The sequence below is a fragment of the Pleurodeles waltl genome, chromosome 8 (genome assembly GCF_031143425.1).
Source record: "Pleurodeles waltl isolate 20211129_DDA chromosome 8, aPleWal1.hap1.20221129, whole genome shotgun sequence".
Lineage (NCBI taxonomy): Eukaryota > Metazoa > Chordata > Amphibia > Caudata > Salamandridae > Pleurodeles > Pleurodeles waltl.
In genome coordinates this window covers 347,739,907-347,767,327 of record NC_090447.1, presented here as the reverse complement: position 1 = coordinate 347,767,327, position 27,421 = coordinate 347,739,907, and the positions used below count along the sequence as shown (strand labels likewise).

The following is a 27,421-nucleotide window of genomic DNA, read 5'->3' as shown; positions in this document are numbered from 1 at the left end:
GCCGTGCGCGCCTCGGGGTGCAGTGCGGGGGGTCCCTGTTGGCTCGTGCAGTCGTTTTCTTTCAGCACACGCGGCCGCGAGTGAAGAGTGCGGGGGCCGGCCGCGCGAAGCAGAAGCGTGTCCGGAGCTGCCGAAGCAGCTCCATTCACCGGTCTCAGCGTCCGGTACAGGTCCCCGCAATCCGGCCTCGGCTCCGCCGCACCCCGCAAGTGCCCCGGTCCCCCTCAATCGGGCCACCGCCCCAGCTACTGCAGCAACGCTGCGAGGGGTGCCCTTCAGGATGACTTGGCCGACCCGGGGACAGAGCGCTCGTATCAAGCGACCGTCCCGGCCGCCATTTGGGCTCCTCCCCCTCTATTTAAGGACAGACCTGAGGAACACGCTTCAACATCCAGGGAACTTGGTGGTAAGGTTCGTTCAGAGCCATCTACACCTGCTTCCTCCTCAAAGAAGCTCAAAAGATCTTCGAGTTCCCTGCCACTGTCAACGTCCAGGATATCCACGCGGTCGACGAGCGCATCGTTGACGGCAGGTCTTCCTTCATCGACGACAACAGCGACAGCCACGTTTACGGCTCCATCGTCGCCAATGATTGTTACCTCATCTCCACTGTCATCTACGACTATAACGTCGGTGAGCTTAAAATACGGTCCCTCACCTGCTCTAACCTTGAAGATCGCAAAGAAACCGTCAACGGGTAAGAAGATGAAGTCTATATCGTCGCCGCACTCATCGACGGGAAAATCCCTGGGCTCTTCGTCGACGATCCCACCGACTGAAGCAGCGACGGCGCTGCAATCCATTTTGCCCTCAGAGACGACTACTCCATCGACATTGACACCGTCGACGGCAACTCCGTCGACGCTCGCATCACCGATGACGCCTCCACTACCGACGGCTCCGTCGACGCCTACACCATCGACGAACGTACCGTCGACGACTCCGTCGACGGCTCAATTTCCTGATCCTATACCCAAGCATTTTGGAGCATCTCCTTACCTACCTCAGAGAATTCTACCAAATAAAAGCAAGCCTTTTCACCTACTACCATCCCATACATCACCTAGTAAAGTCACACCAGTACCTCCGCAGCATCTCTTTGCTGACGAGGAGGAGGATGATGTATATTCGGATGATGTTTTTTCCCAGTGGCACGTAGCCCCTCAGAACTACGTATTAAATGTCAGGAGGAGGATGAAGAGGAAAGTGACCAGCTTTATTTAGATCAGCAGAGACAGAGTCACCTGCAACCTCAAGAGCAGCAGGAGCAGACGGTTCAGATGCCTGTTTTTTTGATAGCTAATCTACAGCAAATGATGCAGGACTATTATTCTAGATTTCCTCCACCTGGCTCCTCTACCCCGGTGCAACCTCCGTATACGCCAATATCCACCCCTGTTCGGCCATCTGAGTCTACAGAACCTATCCCAGGTCCTTCATCTGGACAGGATGTTGATCCACCTTCGTCAGAGGATGAGCAGGAAGAAGGCGAAATTCAGGACACTGACTCAATCATTCCAGAATGGGATGAATATCAGATTCAAACACCATCTCCTTCTACGCCTCCACCAGTCGACTCTCCACCGCAGGACATTGGTGGTTTTCATAGTGTGATGGAAAGAGCTGCAAAAAGATTTCAACTGCCAATAATATCAAAGCAGTCAGACTATTTTCTATATGACTTCAAAGAGGATACTAGGAAGTCAGTAAGAGCTATACCCATTGTTGACTTCATTTGGGAAGAGGGGTTTAAGGTCATGCTGACCCCATCTTCTATACCAGCAGTATTACCGAGACTTGAAAAGAAATATAAAGCACCGGACAATTCTCCAGCATGTTTGGTTAGTCACCCTAAGTCAGACTCGGTCATATCACAGGCAGCTCAGAGAAGGTCCAGAAATCCATCTTCATCTTTGACTGCCCCCCCAGATAAAGAGGGACGACGGTTGGATTCGATTGGGAAAAAGTTCTCAACGATGGCGGCCACTACAGTCAAAGCAGCAAATTCCCTAGCAATCCTGGGAAGGTACGACCGTCAGATGTGGTCCGATATGTCGCAGTTTATAGATCTATTACCGGAAGATAGTAGAGCAGAAGCGCGCAAGATTTTACAGGAGGGTGAGAAGATCTCGGCTGAGATTATAGACTGCGCCATAGACGTCTCGTCTACAGGTTTCCGCCAGTTAGCCGGAGCAGCCGTACTCAGGCGTCAAGGGTGGCTGAAAGCTACATCGTTTAGACCAGAGGTACAATCGAAGATACTAGACATGCCATATGATGGTGAGCTCTTGCTCGGCAAGCATGTAGATCATACTTTGCAATCTATTAAAACAGACACCGAGATCTCTGGGAGCATTGCAATACAAAAGACAGCCCTTTTGGGGAGTGAGAGGAGGCTTTTCTTATAGAGGCGGCGCACTTCAATACCGTCAATACTCTTCTTACCAGGGACAGTTTCGTTCCACCTTTGGCCAGCAACAACCAAATACCTTTCGACAGTAGTCATCCACACATTTCAGACAGCAGGCGAGAGGAAAGTCGACTTATAAAGCCAAAGAGGCAGCAAGGAAGCACTAACCTTCATCAGATGCCTGCATCCAACCCCTATACCAACACTCTAATAGGGGGCAGAATTTCCAAGTTCCTCCACCAGTGGTCCCAGATTACTTCAGACAAATGGGTGCTCGATATTGTCAACCGAGGACATACACTAGAATTCAATCAGCCTCCCCCTCATGTACCACCAAGAGGTCCCCCGGCGGCCCATCTCAGCGAACTTCTGGCGCAGATTGCTATCTTAATGGAGAAGGGAGCAATAGAGATCGTACCAAGGTACCAGAGGGGAACAGGTTTTTACTCCCGCTTCTTCCTTATACGGAAAAAGACAGGAGACTGGAGAGCTATTTTAGATCTTCGTTCTCTCAACAAATACCTCAAGAAGCAATCTTTTCGCATGATCTCCCTTCAAGACGTCCTACGCCTACTCAACCGGGGGGCATTTTATGACATCCTTAGATCTCTAGGACGCATATTTCCACATTCCCATTCACCCCAGTCATCGGAAATTCTTGCGATTCAAGGTTGCAGGCACTCATTACCAGTTCAGAGTGTTGCCCTTTGGCCTCAGATCGGCCCCAAGAGTGTTCACCAAGGTTTTGGCACCAGTTGCAGCCTACCTCAGGCAACTAGGGATTCAGGTGTTCCCGTACTTAGACGACTGGCTAATAAAAGCACGAACAACGACAAAAGCTGCCATGGACACGAAGACATGTTTATCTCTCTTTGGGACACTAGGCTTAACAGTCAATTACCCCAAGTCTCATCTAGATCCTTCCCAGAACATCACCTTTTTAGGAGCCGGCTTGGACACGGTCCAAGCAAGAGCCTTTGCTTCGCACGACAAACGGAAGAGACTTCAAGATCTAGCAACACGTCTCAGCAGAAGAAGGTCCGCTTCTGTTCGGACTTACAAGTCTTTTCTGGGGATGCTTTCGTCTTGCATTCCACTGATAGAAAACTGTTGTCTGCACATGAGAACACTTCAACAGCAATTAGACAATCAATGGAAACAAACAGAAGGATCTTTCGACGATGTAGTTCGAATAACCCCATCAGCAAAACAAGCTCTCTAATGGTGGAAGGATACCCCCCTCATCTCGGAAGTTCTCTCATTCCTGAAGGACAAGCCAGTGCATATTATAACAACAGATGCATCCTTAGAGGGATGGGGCGCACATTTACAAGATCTATCAGTGAGAGGGAAATGGTCCACTCAGGAGTCGACTCTTCACATAAACGTATTGGAGTTAAGAGCAGTTTCCTTGGCACTCAAGTCCTTCCTCACCAACATCAGGGGTTCCTCAGTCTTGATAAGAACAGACAACACCACAGTCATGCATTACCTCAACAAACAGGGGGGCACAAGATCGCAGGCATTGTCGCTAGAAACACAGAAACTGTGGCATTGGGTGATTCAGCATCAGATATCCATCAGAGCAGAACATCTCCCGGGGATCTCCAACACCTGGGCAGATGCCTTAAGCAGGACTCGAACCAGCTGCCACGAATGGGAGCTCAATCAGACAGTACTCGACCGCCTCTTTCGTCGTTGGGGCAAGCCCAGTCTGGATCTGTTTGCGACCAGAGGCAACAAAAAATGCCAACACTTCGCAAGCTGGCGACCGCAGAAAGGATCAAAGGGGAATGCGTTTTTGATCAAATGGTCAGGGATTTATGCATACGCTTTTCCCCCGCTTCCACTCATCCCGAGACTTCTGCAGAAAATGAAGAGGGAGCCATGCCGGCTTCTATTAATTGCTCCCAAATGGCCGCGCCAGTTTTGGTTCACAGAACTTCTATTACTCTCGGAGCAGCCTCACATACGGCTGAGAATACTGCCGGACTTGTTAACAACGAATCACGGGCAGGTCAGTCATCCCAACTCGACATCTCTTCGATTATCAGCCTGGCTCCTGAATTCTATGAATTTGACGGCCTAGATATCCCTTCAGATTGCAGGGAGGTACTTGCCTGTGCCAGAGCTCAATCTACAAACAGGACGTATAAGTTCAAGTGGAAAAGGTTTTGCATATGGTGTTCAACTTCCAACGTTCATCCTCTAAAGTCCTCTCCTGAACAGATTCTCCCATATCTGTTGCATTTAGCTAAATCAGGCCTTTCCCATTCGTCTATCAGGGTCCACCTCGCTGCTTTATCCCGTTTCCGACGAACATCACACTTACCATCTTTATGGTCATCCAGGATAATAAAGCAATTTCTAAAAGGCTTGTTCAGGATGTTCCCGCCGATTCACCGTCCTCCACCTCCGTGGCATTTAAATATTGTGCTCTCCCAATTAATGAAGCATCCGTTTGAGCCCATTCATAAGGCAGACCTCAAATATATTTCTTTGAAAACAGCCCTCCTTCTGGCCCTCACTTCATCGAAGAGGGTTAGTGATATCCAGGCTTTCACAGTCTCACCACCTTTTCTCCAATTCAAATCAGAGGTGGTCATTCTAAGAACTAATCCAAAATGTATCCCCAAGGTTCCATCGACTTTTCATTTAAATGAGGCGGTGGTTTTGAGAACATTTTTTCCTAATCCGCAAAGTCCAGCGGAGCGGGCATTACATTCTCTAGACATTAAACGATGTTTAAAATTCTATATACAAAGGACTAGCAGTTTACATAAATCTAAGCAACTCTTTATTAGCTATGGGCGGATCAATAAAGGCAAGGCAGTTACTAAGCAGACCATAGCACGCTGGATCTCTTCTGCCATACAACTCTGCCACCAGTTAGCAGGGAAGCCGTTATCATCCAATGTCAGAGCGCACTCCACTAGAGCGGTATCCACTTCGGCAGCTCTATTCGCAGGAGTCCCTCTGAACCAGATCTGCAGAGCGGCAACGAGGACACGTTGCCCACACCTTCACCCAGCACTACTGACTGGAAGCTACTGACAGGATGGATGCCGTGGTAGGACAAGCAGTGTTACGTAATTTATTTGCATAAGGTGAGCCAATAAACTCTTTACCCTCCATCCTCTATGTATTACCAGACTACTATTTTTCATGTAGATATATATATCTGTATATGTATATATTCATGTATATAATCTTTTACAAGGTTGATTAGCATAATTTAACTACCTATATGAGTCCACATAGGAAGAATTGTGAACAGACATGCTTCTGGTGTTCAGAACTCAACCATGTTTCTCACTGCTGACTACTCTGATTCAAGCATTTGAATCTATGAAAGATACCACAATACTGGGAACAAAATAAGTTACTTACCTGTAACTGTGGTTCTCCAGTATTGGTATCTTTCATAGATTCACATGCGACCCACCCTCCTCCCCATAGGGACTCACCTCTTTTATTTTATTGTAATCACTAGTGCGGAGAAATCTGAGAGACTGAGCCTCTGTGCTGAGGATTCTTAAGGGGTGGTCTCGCCTGATTGGCTGAAGTTTGGGCTTTTTCTAATGAGGCTGATAGTTAAAAAACTGAATGTGTTTTTTTCTATTGACTACAATGGAAAAAAAAAAGGGGGGGGGGGGTTCTTTATCTATTTATTGCTTTCTATGTACCGTGGGACTCCCACTTCGACGACGGGGAATGATTCAAGCTTGTGAATCTATGAAAGATACCAATACTGGAGAACCACAGTTACAGGTAAGTAACTTATTTTCTTACCATCTACAAAAGTCCCAAATTAGAGATCTGCACACTGGAATCGCCAGTGATTTTGTGCTCTACATCCAAGGGTGCTGACAGAATCAAGAAAGAAACAAACTTCTTTGCGAAATGTGGTGCTTGTATGTGACTTGATATGACTTTGCTCCATCACTTCTGGGGCGTGACGAAATAATCACAGAGCCTCACGATGCCACCATGCGCACATGAGCATTACATATATAGTCTGGCTCCTGGCGATAATTTAAAGATGTGGAATCCATCAGGAAGAGAGCATTACTAAAGGTAAGTAACTTATTGTTCTAGGCACAAAGTATCACAAACGTATTATTATTTTTTTTGCAAACAATGCATGCAGCCAGTTGTGAATGTCTGACATTGTTCCTGAATTTTGTAACTGATTGCCTTCTCTGTTTAAATCTAGTTGAGGGCCCGATTTAGAGTGTGGCGGACAGGTACTCTATAAAAAAAAAAAAAAAAAAAAAAAAAAAAAAAAAAAAAAACATGATGACTATTGCAGCCACCGTATTGCACGTTTTTGTTATCCTAATGCACTTGTAATAAGGCAGACTGGATATCCGTCACATTTTGTAATGTAGTGCTTGTCTGCCAAATTCTAAATCAGGTCCTATGTTAGGATCATAAAAGACAGTAGGGGTTTTTATTAGAAGGTCAACTAATTAGATGACAGTAAAACAAAAATAAACATTTCGGGGGGGAAAATTAATGACCATTATGAGAAAGAGGATATCTGTTCAACTGATTCTGTATATGCAGGAGATCTACTCATTCAGTGGACATTCTTTGTGCAATTTTATTTCTGTGCTTTAAGTAATTTTCCCCAGTTTTCCTCAGTATGGCAAAGGCTGAGCTTTCCTTATATTTACTATTCCAATTTTATTTATAGAGCAATGTTGATCCACGGGATGATGTGTTCGGTTATCCTCAGCAGTATGATGACAAACCATCAATGAACAAAACAGAAGATCGAAAAGAGTATAATATTGGAGTTCTAAGGCATTTACAAGTTATCTTCGGCCACTTGGCAGCCTCCCGGCTTCAATATTATGTACCACGAGGTTTTTGGAAGCAGTTCAGGTTAGTGCCACACTTAGCTATGATGGTAATTTATGTTGCTGCTAACCGATCATGAATATAGTTCCCTTGTGCTTGAGTGTTCAGTGGATATATAAACATATGTTTTACCTAAACCAAAATGAACTATTAGGATAAAGATTCATAGGTGGGTGTATATAGATATACATGTAAGAAACAGTGGAAGCTATACTACAAGAAAAGAGAATTTAAATAAAATCTGCAGAATAATAAAGATAGTTAAAAACTACTCAAGTGTCTTACATCCTTATATTGGCTGCACACATTCTACTTTTATTGTATATGTTCTGAATGTATCTCCACGTACCCCGGAACTCCAGAATTGACAGGATTCAAATTCAAAGTGTGTAAATTAGTATCTGACTTGAAGAAAACAATTGCTGTTAAGTACCTCTACAGCGATAATAAAAGTTATATCTGTATATTTTGCTATTAATAATTGCCACAAGGCCAACCTATCTTATGTGAAAGAAGTATCCGTTAATACTGTCCTCCTTGCCTCTTTCAGAGTATTGAGATTGAGTTCGAGCATCCCAAAGTTTATGAAGTTTGCACTTTTCCAAACAATCGTAGAATCTCTAGTGCTGTGAATTACAACACAGACCTGGTACACTTCCTCAATCCGAATTAGTCCCCATAAATTTTCTGCGTCACTTAACTTTATCCAGAATCCCCCCACAGCCATTTAATCAAGCCATCATCACCACAGACCTTGATAAAACCCAAGGCTGACCCTGAAACACCCTTTCCATTTAGACTACTCTCAGTCCCAACATGGGTCACTAAGGCCCTCAAAACTAATGTCTCACACAAGTTATCTTTCCCTCCACCCCAGCCAACTGAACTGATTCACAACCCCCCTACACCACCACCAAAGTCTCTGGATAAAGTTTGTAACTTAATTGAACTCTTTGAAAGAAACCTTGTGTTCATCTCCCAAGTAAATGACCTCTCCGAACCTGCTTTCCAGCATGTTCAACTATTAAAAGGGATTTTTCCTTTACTACATTTAACCTTAATGAAATCTCCCTGATCAACGCATTGGTGCTGTCTTGTTTGAGATGTAACAGCCTTGACACTTGTCTCTCTAAAGTGACATCTTTAAACTTAAGAATCCAAAGCTATGCCACACATCGGTTATTCGACCTGAATAAACAAGCACACCTGCCCTAAAATCACTCCACTGACTCCTAATTAAAAAAGAGGGCACCTTTCAAAATCTTCAGCACAGTTGCCACGATACTTGACAGCAGTGTATCCAAATATTTTACTAAACTGTTTCCTCTGCACTTTCCTCCCAGGAACCTAAAATCTTCTGTCAAAGGACTTTTGTGAATAAACAAGACCAGATGCAAGGAATGTGGTGGTTGTCACACACAGGTGCAGAGTTCCACCCTTTGGTTTTCTGGGCCCATGCATGTATGACTTGAGGATAAGTACATCAGGTTAAAAAAAACACATGAACACTCACCTGTTCACCACTGGATTTTCTTAATGACCCATTCTTCCAAAACTCATTGCTATTTCAGTGAGAATTGGGCCTGCACTGCTACCTTAGAGGTTTTACCACATTCAGGCTCTTTCCTTTGGGGGAACCCCAACAACATCCAAGCTTGTACTTATTACTAAGCCCCCTTCCTCACTTTTATACACTGTGATTCGCAACACTTTGAGGGCACCATTGGATAGTTAGCAATGCTCTACAAAAAACATGACTATAAAAAATATCAATGAAATCAGTATACTATTGTTGCTGCTCTACAGCAGTAACATTTAACATGGTTCCTTCTATTCTGAGCCTGTGGCTTTGAAGCATTAAGTCTCAAAAGGATTTTCAAGGTTTCACACACTAGAAAATTGATGCCCCACTAACCTCAGACTCTTTACCCACCTCCACCCCCAAAGAAAGAAATCAGAGATGGCAAGCTACACTTGGCAATCCAAGAAAATACAATGGTCTCCACCCTCTTTCACATACTCAAGATGTTACAAAGGATCTTTAAATGGCTTCTGAAAAACTGAGGCATTGATCCCCAGCAGACTTGACTCTGGCATTCTATTTATGCAGTAATCACTAAGAAGCTAATACACTGGCTCCAGACCATTCAAAACACTCCCTGCCTTCATCCACACCTTTAGAGAAATACACTGGCTCCCTATCCTCAAACACACGTAATTCAGATGATTTTTTATATATATATATATATATATATATATGTGTGTGTGTGTGTATATATATATATGTGTGTGTGTGTGTGTATATATATATATGTGTGTGTGTGTGTGTGTGAATATATATGTGTGTGTATATATATATATATGTGTGTGTGTGTGTATATATATATATATATATATATATGTGTGTGTGTGTGTGTATATATATATATATATATATATATATACATATATGTTCGATGGCTGTGCATTATCCTGCCATCTAGTGTTGGGCTCTGAGTGTTAAGTTGTTTTTCTTCAAAGAAGTCTTTTCGAGTCACAGGACCGAGTGACTCCTCCCTTTCGGCTCCATTGCGCATGGGCGTCGACTCCATCTTAGATTGTTTTCTTTCCGCCATCGGGTTCGGACGTGTTCCTCTTCGCTTCGTAATTCAAATCGGGGAAACTTAGAAAATCATCGAAATTAGTCTGTATTGTTTGCGTTCGGGACCGGTTTAGTATCATCACATCGGCACCGACAACAAGACCGCTTTGGCGGCCCTTTGGGGCTTCCGCACTTAATCAAGGCCTGGTCGGCCCGACCACACCCGTCGACAAAGAACTAATGGACCGGACCCTTTTCCGTTTCTGTCCGAAGTGCCACGCCAAGTATCCTTACACAGACCAGCATCGGGTCTGTAACCTGTGTTTATCGCCCAAACACAGAGAGGATACTTGTGAGGCCTGCAGAGCGTTTCGATCCAAGAAGACTTTAAGAGATTGACGCGCAAGACGGTTACAGATGGCGTCGAAACAGTCACAACATCTCAACGCCGAAGAAGAAGAGATGCGGATATCCATCCAGGGTTCGGACTCAGATGAATCCGACGGGAATTGACCACCGACGGCGGCACAAAAAGTGAGTACACCTGCCCCGTCCCACACCCAAGGTCAGGTCAAGAAACAAAAGGCCTTGGGGACGCCACTGCCGGAAGGCCATGGCTCAACTCACAGAAAAGACGGTGACCAGGTAACATTATCACCGAAAAAGGCCAAATTAGTGCCGAAGACTTCCGACACCGGTCGAGAAACCGGCAACGAAAAGAGTCTGCATCGAATAATCGAGTCGAGTAAACCTCGAAAAAGCCACTCTGAGCCGAAACCGACAATCTCCATCGGGGTTTCGATACCGAAAAAGACGTCCTACACGGAAGAGCAGGGGCTCTCTCTCTACAGCTCAGAGAAAAGCACAGATTTGAGCAGGAACAGGATTTAGAGGAGCATGATCAAACTCAGCAAAGGCTAGCTAGAAATCCAGAAACACACAGGGAAGATACAAACTATCCCTCCGCTCAAGTCCAAAAGAAAACTAACTTTTCACGAGACTGAGATGCAACCAAAAGCCAAAGTGGTTAGAGAAAGGTCACCACCCCCACAATTCTCACCACAAACGTCCCCACTTCAATCACCACAGTTGTCACCAGTGGGTACACCAATGGCACAGTCACCCACACATACTGGGATGACTCAAGACGATGCGGACCCCTGGGATCTATACGACCCACCAGTTTCGGACAACAGTGCAGAGTGTTATCTGACAAAACCTTCGCCGCCAGAGGACAGTACGTCCTACACGCAGGTACTGGCCAGAGCAGCAACATTTCACAATGTGTCAATGAACCAGTGGAAGATGACTTCCTGTTTAACACTCTGGCATCCACGCATGCATCATATCAAAGCCTGCCAATGTTACCGGGCATTCTTAAACATGCACAACAGGTTTTCCAAGAACCAGTGAAAGGGAGAGCAATCACGCCAAGGGTCGAGAAGAAATATAAACTGCCCCCATCAGACCCTGTGTTTATTATACAACAGCTCCCTCCGGACTCAGTGGTTGTGGGGGCTGCAAGAAAACAGGCTAATTCGCAGTCATCAGGGGATGCGCGACCCCCTGATAAGGAAAGTCGTAAATTCGACGCGGCAGGGAAAAGAGTAGCAACGCAAGCAGCCAATCAGTGGCGAATTGCCAACTAACAAGCCCTCCTTGCCCGCTACGACCAAGCACACTGGGACGAGATGCAAGACATCATCCAGCACCTCCCCAAAGAGCATCAAAAACGTGCCCAACAAGTGGTTGAAGAAGGACAGGCCATATCGAACAACCAGATCCGCTCTGCAATAGACTCTGCTGATACAGCGGCACGAACTGTAAATACAGCAGTAACAATTAGAAGGCATGCATGGCTGCGAAGTTCTGGGTTTAAACCAGAGATACAGCAAGCGGTATTGAATATGCCGTTAAATCAACATCAACTATTCGGCCCGGAAGTGGATACCGCAATAGAAAAAATGATAAAGGACACGGACACGGCCAAAGCCATGGGCGCGCTCTACTCCTCTCAATACAGTGGAACATTTAGGAAACCACAATTTAGGGGAGGGTTTAGACAGCAACCCTCAGAACCATCCACCTCCCAAACAAAATCCACTTACCAATCTCAGTACCATAGAGGGGGGTTTAGTGGTTCCTACAGAGGACAGTTCCCAAGAGGAAGAAGGAAATTCCAGCCTGCCAAGCAGACCCCTGGTAGCAAGCAGTGACTTCAATGTCACACTTCCCCAACGCATATCACCAGTGGGGAGTGGGGGGTGGGGGGGGGGGGGGGGGAATTAACAAAATACCACCACAATTGGACACACATTACCACAGACACGTGGGTTCTATCAATTATCCAGCATGGTAACTGCATAGAGTTCACAAGATTCCCTCCAGATGTTCCCCCAAGAACGCACAGAATGTCAATACAACACTTAGACCTATTACAAATAGAGGTCCAAGCACTACTAGCAAAAGAAGCCATAGAACTGGTACCTTATCACCAGAGAGGAACAGGGGTTTACTCCCTGTATTTCCTCATCCCAAAGAAAGACAAAACGTTAAGGCCTATTTTAGATCTCAGAACACTGAATCTCTTCATCAAATCAGATAATTTCCACATGGTAACACTACAGGATGTAGTCCCTTTACTAAAACAAGGGGAATACATGACAACACTGGATCTAAAGGATGCGTATTTTCACATACCCATCCATCCATCTCACAGGAAATACCTCAGGTTTGTAATACAAGGCAAACATTACCAATTCAAAGTGTTGCCATTCGGAATAACAACGGCCCCCAGGGTATTTACAAAATGCCTAGCTGTAGTAGCAGCTCATATAAGGAGAAATCACATGCACGTATTCCCGTATCTAGACGATTGGCTAGTAAAAGCCAACACTCAACAACAATGTCAAATTCACACGCAATATGTAATAGATAATCTGCACAAACTAGGGTTTTCTATAAATTACCAAAAATCACATTTACAACCATCCCAAACACAACAATACTTGGGAGCAACACTCAACACACAAAGAGCAATTGCCACTCCAAGTCCACAAAGAGTCCAGTTGTTTCAAAATATAAAATCATGCATGCAACCAAACCAACAATACACGGTCAGATTTGTGATGAAACTACTAGGCATGATGTCCTCATGCATAGCTATTGTCCCAAACGCAAGACTACACATGCGGCCCTTACAACAGTGCCTAGCAAAACAATGGACGCAGGCACAGGGTCAACTGCAAGATCTAGTGTTGATAGACCGCCAAACACACACTTCGCTTCAATAGTGGAACCCTGTAAATTTAAACAAAGGGTGGCCTTTTTAAGACCCAGTACCTCACGCCATTATCACAACAGACGCCTCCATGATTGGGTGGGGAGCACACCTCAACAATCACAGCATACAAGGTCAATGGGACAGTCAACAAAAACAGCTTCACATAAATAATTTAGAACTGCTAGCAGTCTTTCTAGCACTAAAAGCCTTTCAGCCCCTTCTAGCCCATAAACATATTCTTGTCAAGACAGACAATATGACAACAATGTATTATTTAAACAAACGGGGGGGACGCACTCGTCACAACTGTGTATCCTAGCGAAAAAAAATTGGCGTTGGGCAATTCACAACAACTTTCGCCTGATAGCACAATATATAGCAGGCATTCACAATCAGTTAGCCGACAATCTTAGTCGAGATCACCAACAGTCTCACGAATGGGAAATACATCCCCAAATTCTAAAAGATCACTTCTACCGCTGGGGGACAACAAACATAGATCTGTTTGCAACAAAAGAAAACACACAATGCCAAAACTTCGCGTCCAGATATCCACACCCTCAGTCCAAGGGCAATGCTCTATGGATCAGCTGGTCAGGGATATTTGCTTACGCTTTTCCCCCTCTCCTGCTCATTCCTTTTCTGGTCAACAAACTGAGTCAAAACAAACTAATACTCATAGCACAAACGTGGGCTTGCCAACCGTGGTACACCACACTGTTGGACTTCTCGGTAGTACTGCACATCAAACTACCAAACAGACCAGATCTGTTAACACAACACAAACAACACATCAGGCACCCAAATCCAGCATTGCTCAACCTAGCAATCTGGCTACTGAAATCTTAGAATTCGGATATCTAAACCTCTCAAAAGAGTGTATGGAGGTCATTAAACAAGCAAGAAAACCCACAACAAAGCATTGTTATGCTAATAAATGGAAAAGGTTTGTTTTCTACTGCCAGGCTAATCAAATGACGCCGCTAAATGCCTCCATACAAAACATTGTAAGTTATTTACTACACTTACAAAAAGCAAATCTTGCTTTTTCTTCTATTAAAATCCATCTCACTGCAATATCTGCTTATTTGCAGATTACACATATCGCTTTTTAGAATCCCAGTTATCAAACCCTTTATGGAGGGACTAAAAAGAATCATACCCCCAAGGACACCACCAGTACCTTCGTCGAATCTTAATATTGTACTAACACGACTCATGGGTCCACCATTTGAACCCATGCATTCTTGTCAAATCCAATTCTTGACTTGGAAAGTAGCCTTTCTAATAGCCATCACTTCTCTACGAAGAGTTAGCGAAATACAGGCATTTACTATCCAAGAACCCTTCATACAGATACATAAACATAAAGTGGTTCTCCGTACAAATCCACAATTTTTACCAAAAGTCATATCACCGTTTCACCTAAACGAAACTGTGGAACTCCCAGTCTTCTTTCCACAACAAGAATCAGTAGCAGAAAGGGCATTGCATACATTAGACATTAAAAGAGCGCTAATGTATTACATTGACAAAACAAAACAATTTTGAAAAACAAAACAATTGTTCGTAGCTTTCCAAAAACCTCATGCAGATAACCCTATATCCAAACAAGGCATTGCCAGATGGATAGTCAAATTTATTCAGACCTGTTACCTTAAAGCTAAAAGAGAATTACCCATTACTCCAAGGGCACATTCCACTAGGATAAAAGGCGCCACAATGGCTTTTCTTGGTAATATACCAATGACAGAGATTTGTAAGGCAGCCACCTGGTCTACGCCTCATACATTTACTAAGCATTACTGTGTAGATGTGTTAACAACACAACAAGCCATAGTAGGACAGGCTATACTGAGAACATTATTTCAGGCAACTTCAACTCCTACAGGCTGACCACCGCTTTTGGGGAGATTACTGCTTTGTAGTCTATCTACACATGCCATTAAACGGAAAATGTCACTTACCCAGTGTACAGCTGTTCGTGGCACTGTGACAGTCACGAAGACCGACTCGTCCAGAAGCTGAATAGTCTACCCACACCCTTGGAGGACTGTTCTCCCCTTCAGCAACCAACCAGCATCTCCCTTGCAGTGGAGGAGCCATCCCCCTGCATCTGCAGGCACCGACTGCATCTGCCCGGTACTTCTGTTTGCTGGCCATCGGGCCCCCCGAGGGAGCACCTCATCAGGAAGAGGGTGTTGTAAGACCAGGAGTTCAGCCCTGTTGCTTCACCAAGTCTTGAGACGCTATCAGAAGGGACTATGGAGCATTTGTGGTACACACAGAGTCAATAAATTAGACAAAGTCCAATTTAGAAAAATAACACAGGTTTTTATATGTATTTTGACATCCCAGATCGTTACTAAATACTACTTTGTGCGTTACTGAATTTTCAAAGAAATAGCAAGAAAATGCAGAACTGTCAGATTTGAGGCATGAGCCTCGAATGCAGTTATATTATCTTATGAAAGAAACATACACTGCATAGGGTTATTTGCAAAAGACTGTTGAAGGTCTTCTTTAGAACTTAAGGTACTGGGTGACCAAGGTCCCTAGTGTACTACCAGCAGCTCGGGTTTACCTACCCTGGCGTGTCTGGGTGCTGAGGTGCTGGTTGTGTTGGTAGCCTCAAGCGCTACAGCGGGAAAGTTTAAAGGGACCTGTCAAACAATAAGGTCTGCAGTGGGGGATTTGGGGACAAATCTGGTGGATCCCAACATAGGGCTGGGTTCATGGGGGCTCCTAGGCAAAAGTGTACGCAGACATAAGTTGTGTGCCCGGTGTAGGAAATTTGCTCTGTATGTGCTATCTCAAAGTGAGAGATAGTGTGCACAGAGTCCAAGGGTTCCCCTTAGAGGTTAGATAGTGGCAAAATTAGATAATACTAATGGTCTATTTTGTGGTAGTGTTGTCGAGCAGTAGGCTTATCAGAGGGTAGTGTTAAGCATTTGTTGTACACGCACAGGCAATAAATGAGGAAAACACACTTAAAGACTTAATTCCAGGCCAATAGTTTTTATATAGAAAATATCTTTTCTTATTTTATTTTAGAACCACAAGACTCAAGATTTGAAGTAAATACATAAAATGCAAGGTACTCCACACAGGTAAGTAAGGAACTTTGAATTAGAGCAGTAACATACACAGTTTTAGTTAAAATGGCAAAAAGCTATTTTAAAAGTGGACACAGTGCAAAAATCAACAGTTCCTGGGGGAGGTAAGTATTGGTTAGTTTTTTATGTAAGTAAGACACTTACAAGTTCATTTTCCTGGGAATAGGCAGCCCACCGTTGGGGGTTCAAGGTAACCCCAAAGTCACCGCAACACCAACACAGGGCAGGTACAGAGGTCAAAGGAGGGCCCAAAACACATAGGCGCCTATGGAGAACAGGGGTGCTCCAGTTCAGTCTGTCAACAGGTAAGTGCCTGCGTCTTCGGGGGGCAGATCAGGGGGGTTTTGTAGAGCACCGGGGGGGACACAAGTAGGCACACAAAACACCCCCCATCGGCACAGGGGCGGCCGGATGCAGTGTGCTTAGCAGGCATTGGGGTTTCAATAGAAGTCAGTGGAGGGACCCGGGAGTCGCTCTAGCGATGCAGGCAGGGCACAGGGGGGGCTTTTCGGGCCATCCACCGACTGGGCTAGGCAGAGGGTCGCCTAATGGTCACTCCTGCACTGTAGTTGGGTTCCTTTTGGTCCTGGGGGCTGCGGGTGCAGTGCTTGGCCAGGCGTCTGGTTCTTTGTTCCAGGCAGACGATGTCAGGGGGAGCCTCTGGATCCTCTCTGCATGCGTCGCTGTGGGGGTGCTGGGGGGTTGTCTCAGGGTACTCACGTAGTTGCAGTTGCCTGGGAGTCCTCTTTGCAGTGTTAGTTCTCTGGAGCTCGAGCCGGGGGCGTCGGGTGCAGGGTGTGAAGTCTCACGCTTCCAGCGAGAAGAGTGAGTTTTTTGGAAGTTGCTAAAAAGTTGTCGCTATTTTTGAACAGTGCTGCTGTTCTCTGGAGTTTCTTGGTCCTTCGGGTTCCGGGCAGCCCTCTGAGGTCACTGGTCTCTGTCGGATGCGTTGCTGTGCAGGTTCTTTGAGTCTGGAGACAGGCCGTTAGGGCTGGGGCCAAAGCAGTTGTCGTCTCCGTCGTCTCTGCGGGGCTTTCAGGTCAGCAGTCCGTCTTCTTGGTGTAGGTTGCAGGAATCTGATTTCCTGGGCTCTGGGTCGGTAGATTTAGGGGTGTGTTTAGGTCACGAGGGCAGTAGCCAATGACTACTATCCTGGAGGGTGGCTATACCCTCTTTGTGCCTCCTCCCTGAGGGGAGGGGGGCACACACATCCCTAATCCTATTAAGGGAATACTCCAATCTCAAGATGGAGGATTTCTAAAGGCAGGGGTCCCCTCAGCTCAGGACACCTTAGGGGCTGTCCTGACTGGTGGGTGACTCCTTGTTTTTCTCATTATCTCCTCCAGCCTTGCCGCCAAAAGTGGGGGCTGTGTCCGGAGGGGCAGGCATCTCCACTAGCTGGGATGTCCTGGGGGGCTGTAACAACAGGCAGGTGCCTTTGAGGCTCGCAGCTAGGTGTTACAGTTCCTGCAGAGGGAGGTGAGAAGCACCTCCACCCATTACAGGCTTTGTTCCTGGCCACAGAGTGACAAAGGCACTCTCCATATGTGGCCAGAAACTTGTCTGGTTGTGGCAGGCTGGCAGAAACTGTTCAGCCTACACTAGAAGTCGGGTAGGTATTCAGGGGGCATCTCTAAGATGCCCTTTGGGTGCATGTTTCAATAAATTCCACACTGGCGGTGTGCATTTATTGTGCTGAGAAGTTTGATACCAAACTTCCCAGTATTTAGTGTAGCCATTGCGGTACTGTGGAGTTCGTGTTTGAAAAACTCCCACACCATATACTCTTTATGGCTACCCTGCACTTACAGTGTCTAATGTTTGGCTTAGACACTGTAGGGGCATAGTGCTCATGCCTGTGGTATAGTGCATCCTGCCTTCCGGCTGTAAAGCCTGCTAGAGGGGTGACTTAGCTATGCCACAGGCAGTGTGAGGTGGGCATGGCACTCTGAGGGAAGTGCCATGTCGACTTAGTAATTTTGTCCCCACCAGCACACACAATCTGTGAGGCAGTGTGCATGTGCTGAGTGAAGGGTCCCCAGGGTGGCATAAGAAATGCTGCAACCCTTAGAGACCTTCCCTGGCATCAGGGCCCTTGGAACCAGGGGTACCATTTACAAGGGACTTATCTGGGTGCCAGGGCTGTGCCAATTGTGGGAACAATGGTACAGTTTATGGAAAGAACACTAGTTCTGGGGCCTGGTTAGCAGGGTCCCAGCACACTTTCAATCATAACTGGCATCAACAAAAGGCAAAAACATCAGGGGGTAACCATGCCAAGGAGGCATTTCCTTACACCCAGGTTGTGGAACTCGGGTGCATAAGTGCTGATTGGCCCTTTAGAGTTGCAGGCTCCTACAGTTCTTGGTCAACCTGCAGAGGAGTGAAAAGCAAAACAGCAGGGCCAATCTGGACATTGGACTGGTCGGCAATGAAATCCCTCGACGTGAATATAAGTCTTGACGGAGGTGCTGTCCTGACTGGACACAAAAAAGCCTTGGTGGGTGCAAGTGCCCCGGTAGTCAAGGTATTAGTGCAGGGTGGCTCCTGGAGGGTCTAGCATCTCGCGACTCGGCAGAGACACGGGGCTGACCCCCTATAGCCTCAAAAACCTCCTCCTGATGTGCTGCTCTCAGTGGGCCTGATGGCTAACACTGTGTCCTGGTCAAATGCGGTCTGTGCCTGCTTATTCAGGAGGAGGGCTTGTCTGCCCAAAGGGAGATGCCACTTGATTTTTGAAGCGCTCAACAGTCCCCTACAGCTTTGGAAGGATGCATAGCTTTTGTTCGGGTCGGTGCAATTGTCAAGGTTCCAGCAGCAGGGCAGGGTTTGACGCTAAGTGTTGATGAAATCCTCAGTTCTTGCAGTGACTGCTCTTCTTGTGTCCTTCGATTCCCAGTAGTCGAATTTGAAGTCCTGGTGTCAGGAGGGATCATTGAATAGTGAATTTAGGGGCTATTAGGGGAGTTTAGGGTAGTAGCCAATTACCTACTTAATCCTAGGGTGACTGCACCTCCTGGATGACCACTTCCTGGGTAGAGGGGGGATTTTCCTGACCTAGAATTCCTAGTTCCACTCATAATAAGATGGTGGAATCCTCCTCGAGTGTTCACTTCAGGTAGCCCACCTTAGGGGTGTGACTAGGCTAGAAGTGAAACATCCCTTCTGAATAACTGATTTTCCGCCTGCTCTGGTGCTAAATGGGCTTCAGAGCAGGGAGGGGAGTTTTTCAGGGCTTAGGGAATCGAAGGCTGCATATCAAAGGCGGCAGGGGCTTTGATGCCCCTGGCTCCAATATGCCAAATTGCTAGCCATCATGCTTAAGGAGGTGTGATCACCTTTCTCCGGGGCACGCCTTGTTTCTGGCCTCTGAGAGAACTGCCTCTCACCTACAGGGGGTCAGAATCTTGTCTCAGGTGGCAGTCTGCTCGAGACCAGTTAGACAACACACTCAGAGACTAGTAGGTTGCATGAAACACCCCTAAGGTGCCCTCTGGGTGCATGTCATAATAAATCCAATACGGTTATCAGTATGGATTTATTAAGACAAGGTGTGTAATACCAAACACCAGTGTTTTCAGTGCAGCCATCATGTAGCTGGGTAACTCGTAATAACCAATGTCCAGTATGTGTCCTCAGTATGGCTGCCTGAATACTGCCAATGCCTGGTAATGGAACTAGGCATTACATGGGTACATCTGCTCATGCCGATATGCCCTTGCATGTAATACAGTGCACCCTGCCTTAGGGCTCTAAGGCCTGCTGTAGAGGTGACTTAAATATATTATATGCAGTGGTTGTGGCATTGCACACAGAGTGTGAGCCAAATCATGCTTTCTAAATGGTTTGCACCATTTCACACATTCTGCAATGGCAGCCTGCATGCAATTTTGGTGTGGGTTCCTTAGGGTGGCATAATGCATGCTGTAACCTTTAGGGAGCATCTTTTGTACCCATGCCCTAGGTACCAGCATTACCATTTACTAGGTACAAGCAAGAGTGCTAAAGTCCTTGCCAGTTAGGTTAAAATCTAACTTTACCTTGATTTAGGGAAAGCACTGGCACTGGGGACCTGGTAAGCAGGGACCCAGTACAACTTCAGTAGACAAGCAGTCAGTACTAGCGCAAAGAGGTAGGGTGATCTTGTCAAAAAGGGCACTTTCCTATGAAGGACCAATGTGTAACACTTAGGAGAGGGGCACTCTTGTTTATTCCGACAGGCTGGCACTGGGAACAGGAGCAGAGTGGACAGTTGTCTACTCGTTTTTTCAAGGGGTGAGTAGCCTCTTGCAAGCCGCAACCCTGGGGGGTGAGCTAGTGATCTCTGAGTGCCGAGAGAGTGGTCACAACGTGTTGAGTGGGCAGAGCGGTGCATCCTAGGATAGCTGGATGTCATTATTCCCAGAAAATGGTCATCAGGAGGGAGAGAACCTGGTAGCCCATTGGCTCCCATCCGCATGCTACCCTAAGTGCATTTTCTGACGATAAATAGGGCACCCCTTGGCACCTAGACCTCAGATCTCAACAGACTTGGAAGAAGGACCAAAGGAGTACTGCTGTGCTGCAAGGAGGGACCAGCAAAGAGAGGCTGCACTAACGAAGATTGCACCTGCTGCCCCTGGTGGCTTGCAAAGAGAGTAACTGCGCCTGCTGTGTTCTGCTCAAGGAGAAGATGTCTCCACAGCCCAGTCAAGGCAAGAGAACTCCAAGGGCCAGCTGACTGGCTTCCTGATTGCAACACAGGGACACACCAGCTGAAGAAGCCTGCTGGAGCAAGTTGGTAGCCGAAAGCCTTGAAGTCGCTAAAACAACTGCAAGGACCAAGACCTGACACGTAGAATTGCACACGAGTTCGCTGGACCCAGGAGTGCTGTTGCAGAGTTGATGGGACCGTCCGAAAATGAAGAATCGGCCCAGAAAGGACTGGTCTGTGACCGCAGCACCTGGCAACTGGTAGTCTACTGAGGACTGGACTTTGGCCAGACCGGAGAGGACTTATTGGGACATCGACCCTGCATCCAGAACCCACTCACCATCTTCATGGATTGAGGAATCCCTGAAGGAAGACCCCTGTTGACTGCAACTCATCCCTTGCGTCAGGACTATTTCAAAGGCACTCGTGTGTCTAGAACTGCTGAAGGAATGCTTCTTCTGTAAAGGTACATGTTCAAGAGGACCTTGCTGGTCCCACTGACTAGCTTCCTACTTGTTCATGATTGAGTGAAATTGCTTTGATTTATTATTGCTTGTAAGTCAATAACACTGGAATACGCTAGTGGATCTTTTTAGTTCTAGTGTCTAAATTCTTATAAAAACACAATCTGTTTTTGTAATCTGGTGTCTGATTCCTTCAGTGTCGTGTTGCTTTCTTCTTCAATTGTTTTGGTGCTGTTTAAATGCTTAACACTTTTCCCTCTGTTTAGGAAGGTAGCATCTTTCTGGCATAGTTTCCCCCACTTTCTGCCTGGTGTCAGTATGTTTATACTGTAGAACACTGGGGTCCTTCTACCGAGGACCCCAATGTCTGTGTTCTCTCACCGAAACATAATTGTATGTAAATGTAATTGTAGGAAAGTGCCACTGTTGCCATGGTTTGCTACCGCCCCCACCCCCAACCCACCCCACTTTTTGCCAACTTTGATTGAATATGTGCTGGGATCCTCCTAACCAGGCCCCAGCACCAGTGTTCTTTGCCAAAATCTGCACCTTTGCTTCCACAATTGGCACACAGTTAAGTCCCTTGTAAAAGGTAGCTATGGTACCAAGGGACCTGTGGCCAGGGAAGGTCCCCAAGGTCTGCAGCATGTAATGTGCCACCCTAGGGGACCCTTCACCAAGCACATGTACACTGCCTTGTGTGTGCTGGTGGGGAGAAAAAGACAAAGTCCACATGGCACCCCTTTCAGGGTGCCATGCCCACAAACCACTGCCTGTGGCATAGGTAAGACACCCCTCTAGCAGGCCTTACAGCCCTAAGACAGGATGCACTATACCACAGGTGAGGGCATAGCTGCATGAGCACTATGCCCGTACAGTGTATAAGTCCATTCTTAGACACTATAAGTGCAGTGTATCCATAATGAGTATACGGTCTGGGAGGTTGTCATTACGAACTCCACAGCTCCATAATGACTTCACTGAATACTGGGAAGGGGATGACCCCTTAATGTCTGCCAAATTGCTAGTGTAGGACTGACCGGTCTGTGCCAGCCTGCCACTTTCAGACAAGTTTCTGACCACATGGGGAGAGAGCCTTTGTGCTTTCTGTGGTTAGAAACGAAGCGGGTAGTGAGTGGAAGAGCTTCACACCTCCCCCTTGCAGGAACTGTAACACCTGGTGGTGAGCCGAAAAGGTTCAAGCCTCGGATTACAGTGCCACAGGGCATTCCAGCTAGTGGAGTTGCCCACCCCCCGGACAAAGCCCCACTTTTAGCGGCAACTCCGGTGGGAAAACAGGGAGGCATGACCAGCCCCGCCAGAACCACCCCTAAGTTGTCTAGAGCTGAGGTGACCCACCTCCCTGCAGAATCCTCCATCTTGGTTTGGAGGACAGGGACCAGTAGGATTAGGTTTGTGCCCACCTTCCCAAAAGTAGTGGGCACAAGGAGGGTGTAGCCACTCTCAGAGACAGTAGCCATTGGCTATATTGCCCTTTGACCCCGAAAACACCCCTAAATCTTGGATTTAAGGGCTTCCCTGAACCCAGCTCACCAGATTCCTGGCGACAAGGAGGACTGCATAGCTGAAACCCCCAGAAGAGAAGGAAGACATCTGACTTGGCCCCAGCCCTACAGGCCTGTCTTCTGCTTCAAAGAACCTGCAAAACAACAGTGATGCATCCAGCGGGACCAGTGACCTCTGCTGAGCTCTAGAGGACTGCCCTGCACTCAAAAGGCCCAAAAACTCCTGTGGACAGCGGCCCTGTCGAAGAAGAACCAACTAAAAACTCCAACATCACTCCGAATGCGTGAGTCCTAACCATTCTGCACCCGATGCCCAGGGCTCGTGTCAAGGTGGCCCAACCAGCTAGAGAGGATCCCCAGATGATTCTGAGCAAGTGCCCACCCTGGTTTGACCTCTCCACCCTTCCAAGACGATTCCTGCAGAGGGAATCCCGAGGAACCCCTGACCGCGAAGCTCTGGACTAAGAGATCCGACACCTATAGACACACTGCACTTGCAGCCCCCAGGCCTTGGAGAACCAGACCTCCAGTGCAGCAACAATCAGCAGGCTGACCTCCTCCCTGTCCAACATGTGGTTTGCCCAAGACGACTCCCTGGACCTCACCTGCAGCCTCTGAGTGACCTCTGGGGTCCCCTTGTAGAGAATCATTGGCAACTGGACATCTTGTTTACACGATGCACCTGGCCGCCTCAATGCCCCTGAGAGTGTATGTTTGGTGCCTACTTGTGGCCTCCCCAGTGCTCCTCTAAACCCCCCCCAGGTCTGCCCTCCGAAGTCGCAGGTACTTACCTGCCTGCAGATCTGAAACCGAATGTCCCCAGTCTGCATAGGAGCCCAAGTTAATTTTGCCTACACTTTGACCCCTGCACCTGGCCGGCCCTGTGTTGCTGGTGGTGGGTGTTTGGGGTTAACTTGAACCCGACCTGTGGACTTCCTAACCCACTGAGACTGGAACTGTAAGTGTTGTACTTACCTATAAATCAATCTAACTTTTCTTCCCCTCAGGAACTGTTTCTGAAAATTGCACTGTCAAGTTTTAAAACAGATTATCTGATAGAGACTTCTAGTTGCAGATTCCTAACCTTAGAATTTTCCCCCAGGCATCAGACTGGATCTGGAGATTTTTTCTTTGAACAATACCCTTGCGCGTCGGTAGGCGGCGTCTGTCGACTTCGTAGGCATCATGGTCGCCGTGATGACATCGGGAGTAGTACATAGACGCCGCCCTCACGCAGTGACGTCAGTTCTTTTTTTCCGTGCCACGCACTGATCCGGGAGAGAGCTACCCTCTGCTATTTTCTGGCTGAATTTAACCGTTTTGTCGAACTTTTTTGGTGAGACCTTTGGTGCGTCGAGGATGTCCCCGAAGACCGGGTTCAAGCCGTGCGAGGACTGCCACCGAATGATGGCGGTGACGGACCCTCATCGTGTCTGCCTGTGGTGCCTCGAGCGTGACCACGACCCGAAGTCGTGCTCCGAGTGCCGGGCAATGCATCCGAAGGCTTTGAGGGAGCGGTCCCTAAAACTGATGGTGGCCTGGCACTCGACTCCGCGTAGATCCTGATCTCGCTCGAGAGGAAGGTCTCGAGATCGGTCGCGGCGCCATCACCACTCTTCTTATAAATCTACGGGTCAAGGTAAGAAGAAGTCGTCGAAGTCCCATTGCTCTCCGACTTCACCCTGTTGCTCGGCCGACGCGACACGGGACGAACGTCCACGAACTAGGCCTCTGTCCTCGGAGCCTACGTCTGGGTCGACCCCGCTTTTCCCTGAGTTTCCCAGAGCCGGAGCGACCCCCGCCCAACTCAAGATGTTCTACAAGGCCAGGCGCCTCATCTTTGGGCGTGCTGACACCGATACGGCGACTTCGGGCCTGTGGGGCTTTCGGGTTCCGCGCCGGCGACTTCGGTCAGTCGCACAGTCGAGACCTTCCCCTGCACCGGGTCGTTTAGCGACGCTCCTGACATCGGTAGTGCCCACTATCGACGTTGACCCGATTCTCATTCCCGACGACTCTGAGTCGGAGCGGCGTCGGCCGACGCCACCATCGGCTTCGGTGGGCCCCATTTGCCCGAGGTCGGATTCTGACCCATTTTCCTATGGGTATGAATACAGGGAGGAATTGGAGGGGTCCCTGGACCCTTATGAATACCAGGAAGACCCTACTATGGACTGGGCACAGGACTTGGGCCGAAGCCAGTGGTCTTGATACTTCTCCTGACACTGGCATGCTGTCTCCTCCTACCGTGGCTACGGCGGAGGGAGCTACCTATGGTATGGTGGTTAGTAGGGCAGCTGAGGTCCTTGAGCTACCTACTGTCGAAGCCAGGTCTAACCTCCTGACGGTGGTGCTTCAGCCTGGGGCTTCTACGTCTGAACCCCTTCTCCCATTTAATGAAGCCCTCACTGACATCCTTTTGGGTATATGTTCCAAACCCAACACAGGGGCTCCTGTGAACAGGACTATCGCTCGCCCCTATCAGCCTGCGCCGAACGACCCGAAGTTCCTGTCCTAACATCCTACGCCTGAGAATCTTGTTATCCAGGCATCCTCTTCTTCTGGCGCGTACCCTTCTGCACCACCGGATAGGGAATCCAAAAGGCTGGAACTATTTGGTAAGAAGTTGTTTTCTTCCTCCAGCCTCGCGCTGCGGTCTGTGAACATCGCAAACCTTTTGGGCCGTTATTCCCACTCACTGTGGGATATGGTTGCGCGAGTCCTGCCGCAGATACCGGAGGAGGCCTGTGCTATCGTCTCCCAAGCAGTCAAAGATGGAAGAGACGCGGCAAAGTTCACGATCCGTTGTGGGCTGGATACGACCGACTCTCTGGGCAGAACGGTTGCAACGACAGTGGCCTTACAGCGCCATGCCTGGTTACGTACTTCTGGCTTCTCGGAGATGTCCAACAGTCACTCATGGACATGCCCCTTGATGACACCTGTCTCTTTGGAGACAAAGCGGACTCGGCCTTGGAGAGGTTCAAGGAGTCTCTGGCTACGGCTCGGTCCCTTGGCCTTTCTGCCGCCACACGCCCCCCACACTCCGCTTTTCGTGGCCACGGAAGGGGCGCCCTCTCACGTCCTCAACCCAGCCACTGGGACATGCACGCTGGACAGCCTATGCATGGCCGGGGGCGCAGAATCCCACGTGGTCGTGGGACAGGGAACCAGAGGTCTGTCCAGTCCACCTCTGCCCCCGCAGCAGCCTCCAAGCCTTCCTAGTCCGTCCCCTCACTCCCGCCCAGTAGGTGGCAGAATCCGCCATCACCTGCCCCACTGGGAACATATAACCACGGACGGGTGGGTTTTGCAAATAATTCGGAAGGGCTACTCCCTCCCTTTCGAATCTGCACCACCACACATGCCACCATCCTTCCATCCCCTTTCGGAGGATCATTTGGTGCTTCTCCGCCAGGAAGTCGCAGCTCTCTTGGAAAGAGTCGCTGTGCCAGAAGTAGGTCATGGTTGTTATTACCACTACTTTCTGATACCAAAGAAGGACAAAGGCTTGCGCCCTATCCTAGACCTTCGGGACCTGAACTACTTCCTCAAGAAGGAGAAGTTCAAAATGCTCACCCTGGCTCAGGTTCTGTCTGCCTTGGACCCAGGAGACTGGATGCTAGCGTTGGACTTGCAGGACGCTTATTTCCACATCCCCATCCTGCCTGCCCACAGACGTTACCTACGATTCGTGGTAGGTCACGAGCACTTTCAGTTTACCGTGCTCCCTTTCGGCCTTACCAGTGCCCCTCGGGTGTTCACGAAAGTGATGGCGGTGGTTGCAGCTCACCTGCGCAGGTTAGGGGTCTCAGTCTTCCCCTACCTAGACGACTGGCTGTTGAAGGCGCCTTCACCCCAGACAGTGGTCTCACACCTCCAGATTACGGCGAACCTCCTGCACCAGCTGGGGTTCATTATCAACGTGCCGAAGTCTCACCATTACTCCCTCTTAGACGCTCCCTTTCATCTGGGCAGTTCTGGACACAGTGCGGTTTCGGGCTTATCCTCCCCAAAAGCGAGTCCAAGACATTCAGGCTATGATTCCGATCTTTCAGCCTTGGTCTTGGGTTTCGGTGAGACAGACTCTGAGGCTGCTGAGCCTCTTGGCCTCCTCCATCCTGCTAGTAACACATTCCAGGTGGCATATGCTGGCTCTGCAGTGGGACCTGAAGTTCCAGTGGGCACAGCATCAGGGGAATCTCTCCGACATGGTCCAGATCTCGGAGGGGACTGCGAAAGACCTGCAGTGGTGGCTTTCGAATCCCGATTGAGTCAATGGCAGATCCCTCTCCCTTCCCCAACCAGATCTCTCTATAGTGACAAATGCGTCGCTTCTGGGTTGGGGCGACCACATGGGAGAGGCGGAGATCAGAGGCCTCTGGTCTCCGGCGGAGTCGGGACTCCACATAAATATGCTGGCGCTCCGAGCGATCAGACTTGCGTTGAAAGCATTCCTTCCCTCTCTCAAAGGGAAAGTGG

General features: G+C 48.0%; 1 protein-coding gene across 4 annotated transcripts in view; it reads left to right on the top strand.

Moving 5' to 3' along the window:
* The window catches only part of USP9X (ubiquitin specific peptidase 9 X-linked), a 1,493,361-nt gene that overhangs the window by 1,158,621 nt on the left and 307,319 nt on the right, over window positions 1-27,421 (top strand). For all 4 annotated transcript variants that reach the window (XM_069204214.1, XM_069204212.1, XM_069204215.1 and 1 more), the window contains exon 32: window positions 7,110-7,300. In XM_069204214.1, coding sequence (XP_069060315.1) covers window positions 7,110-7,300 — 191 coding nt within the window. The remainder of the gene's footprint in view (window positions 1-7,109; window positions 7,301-27,421) is intronic.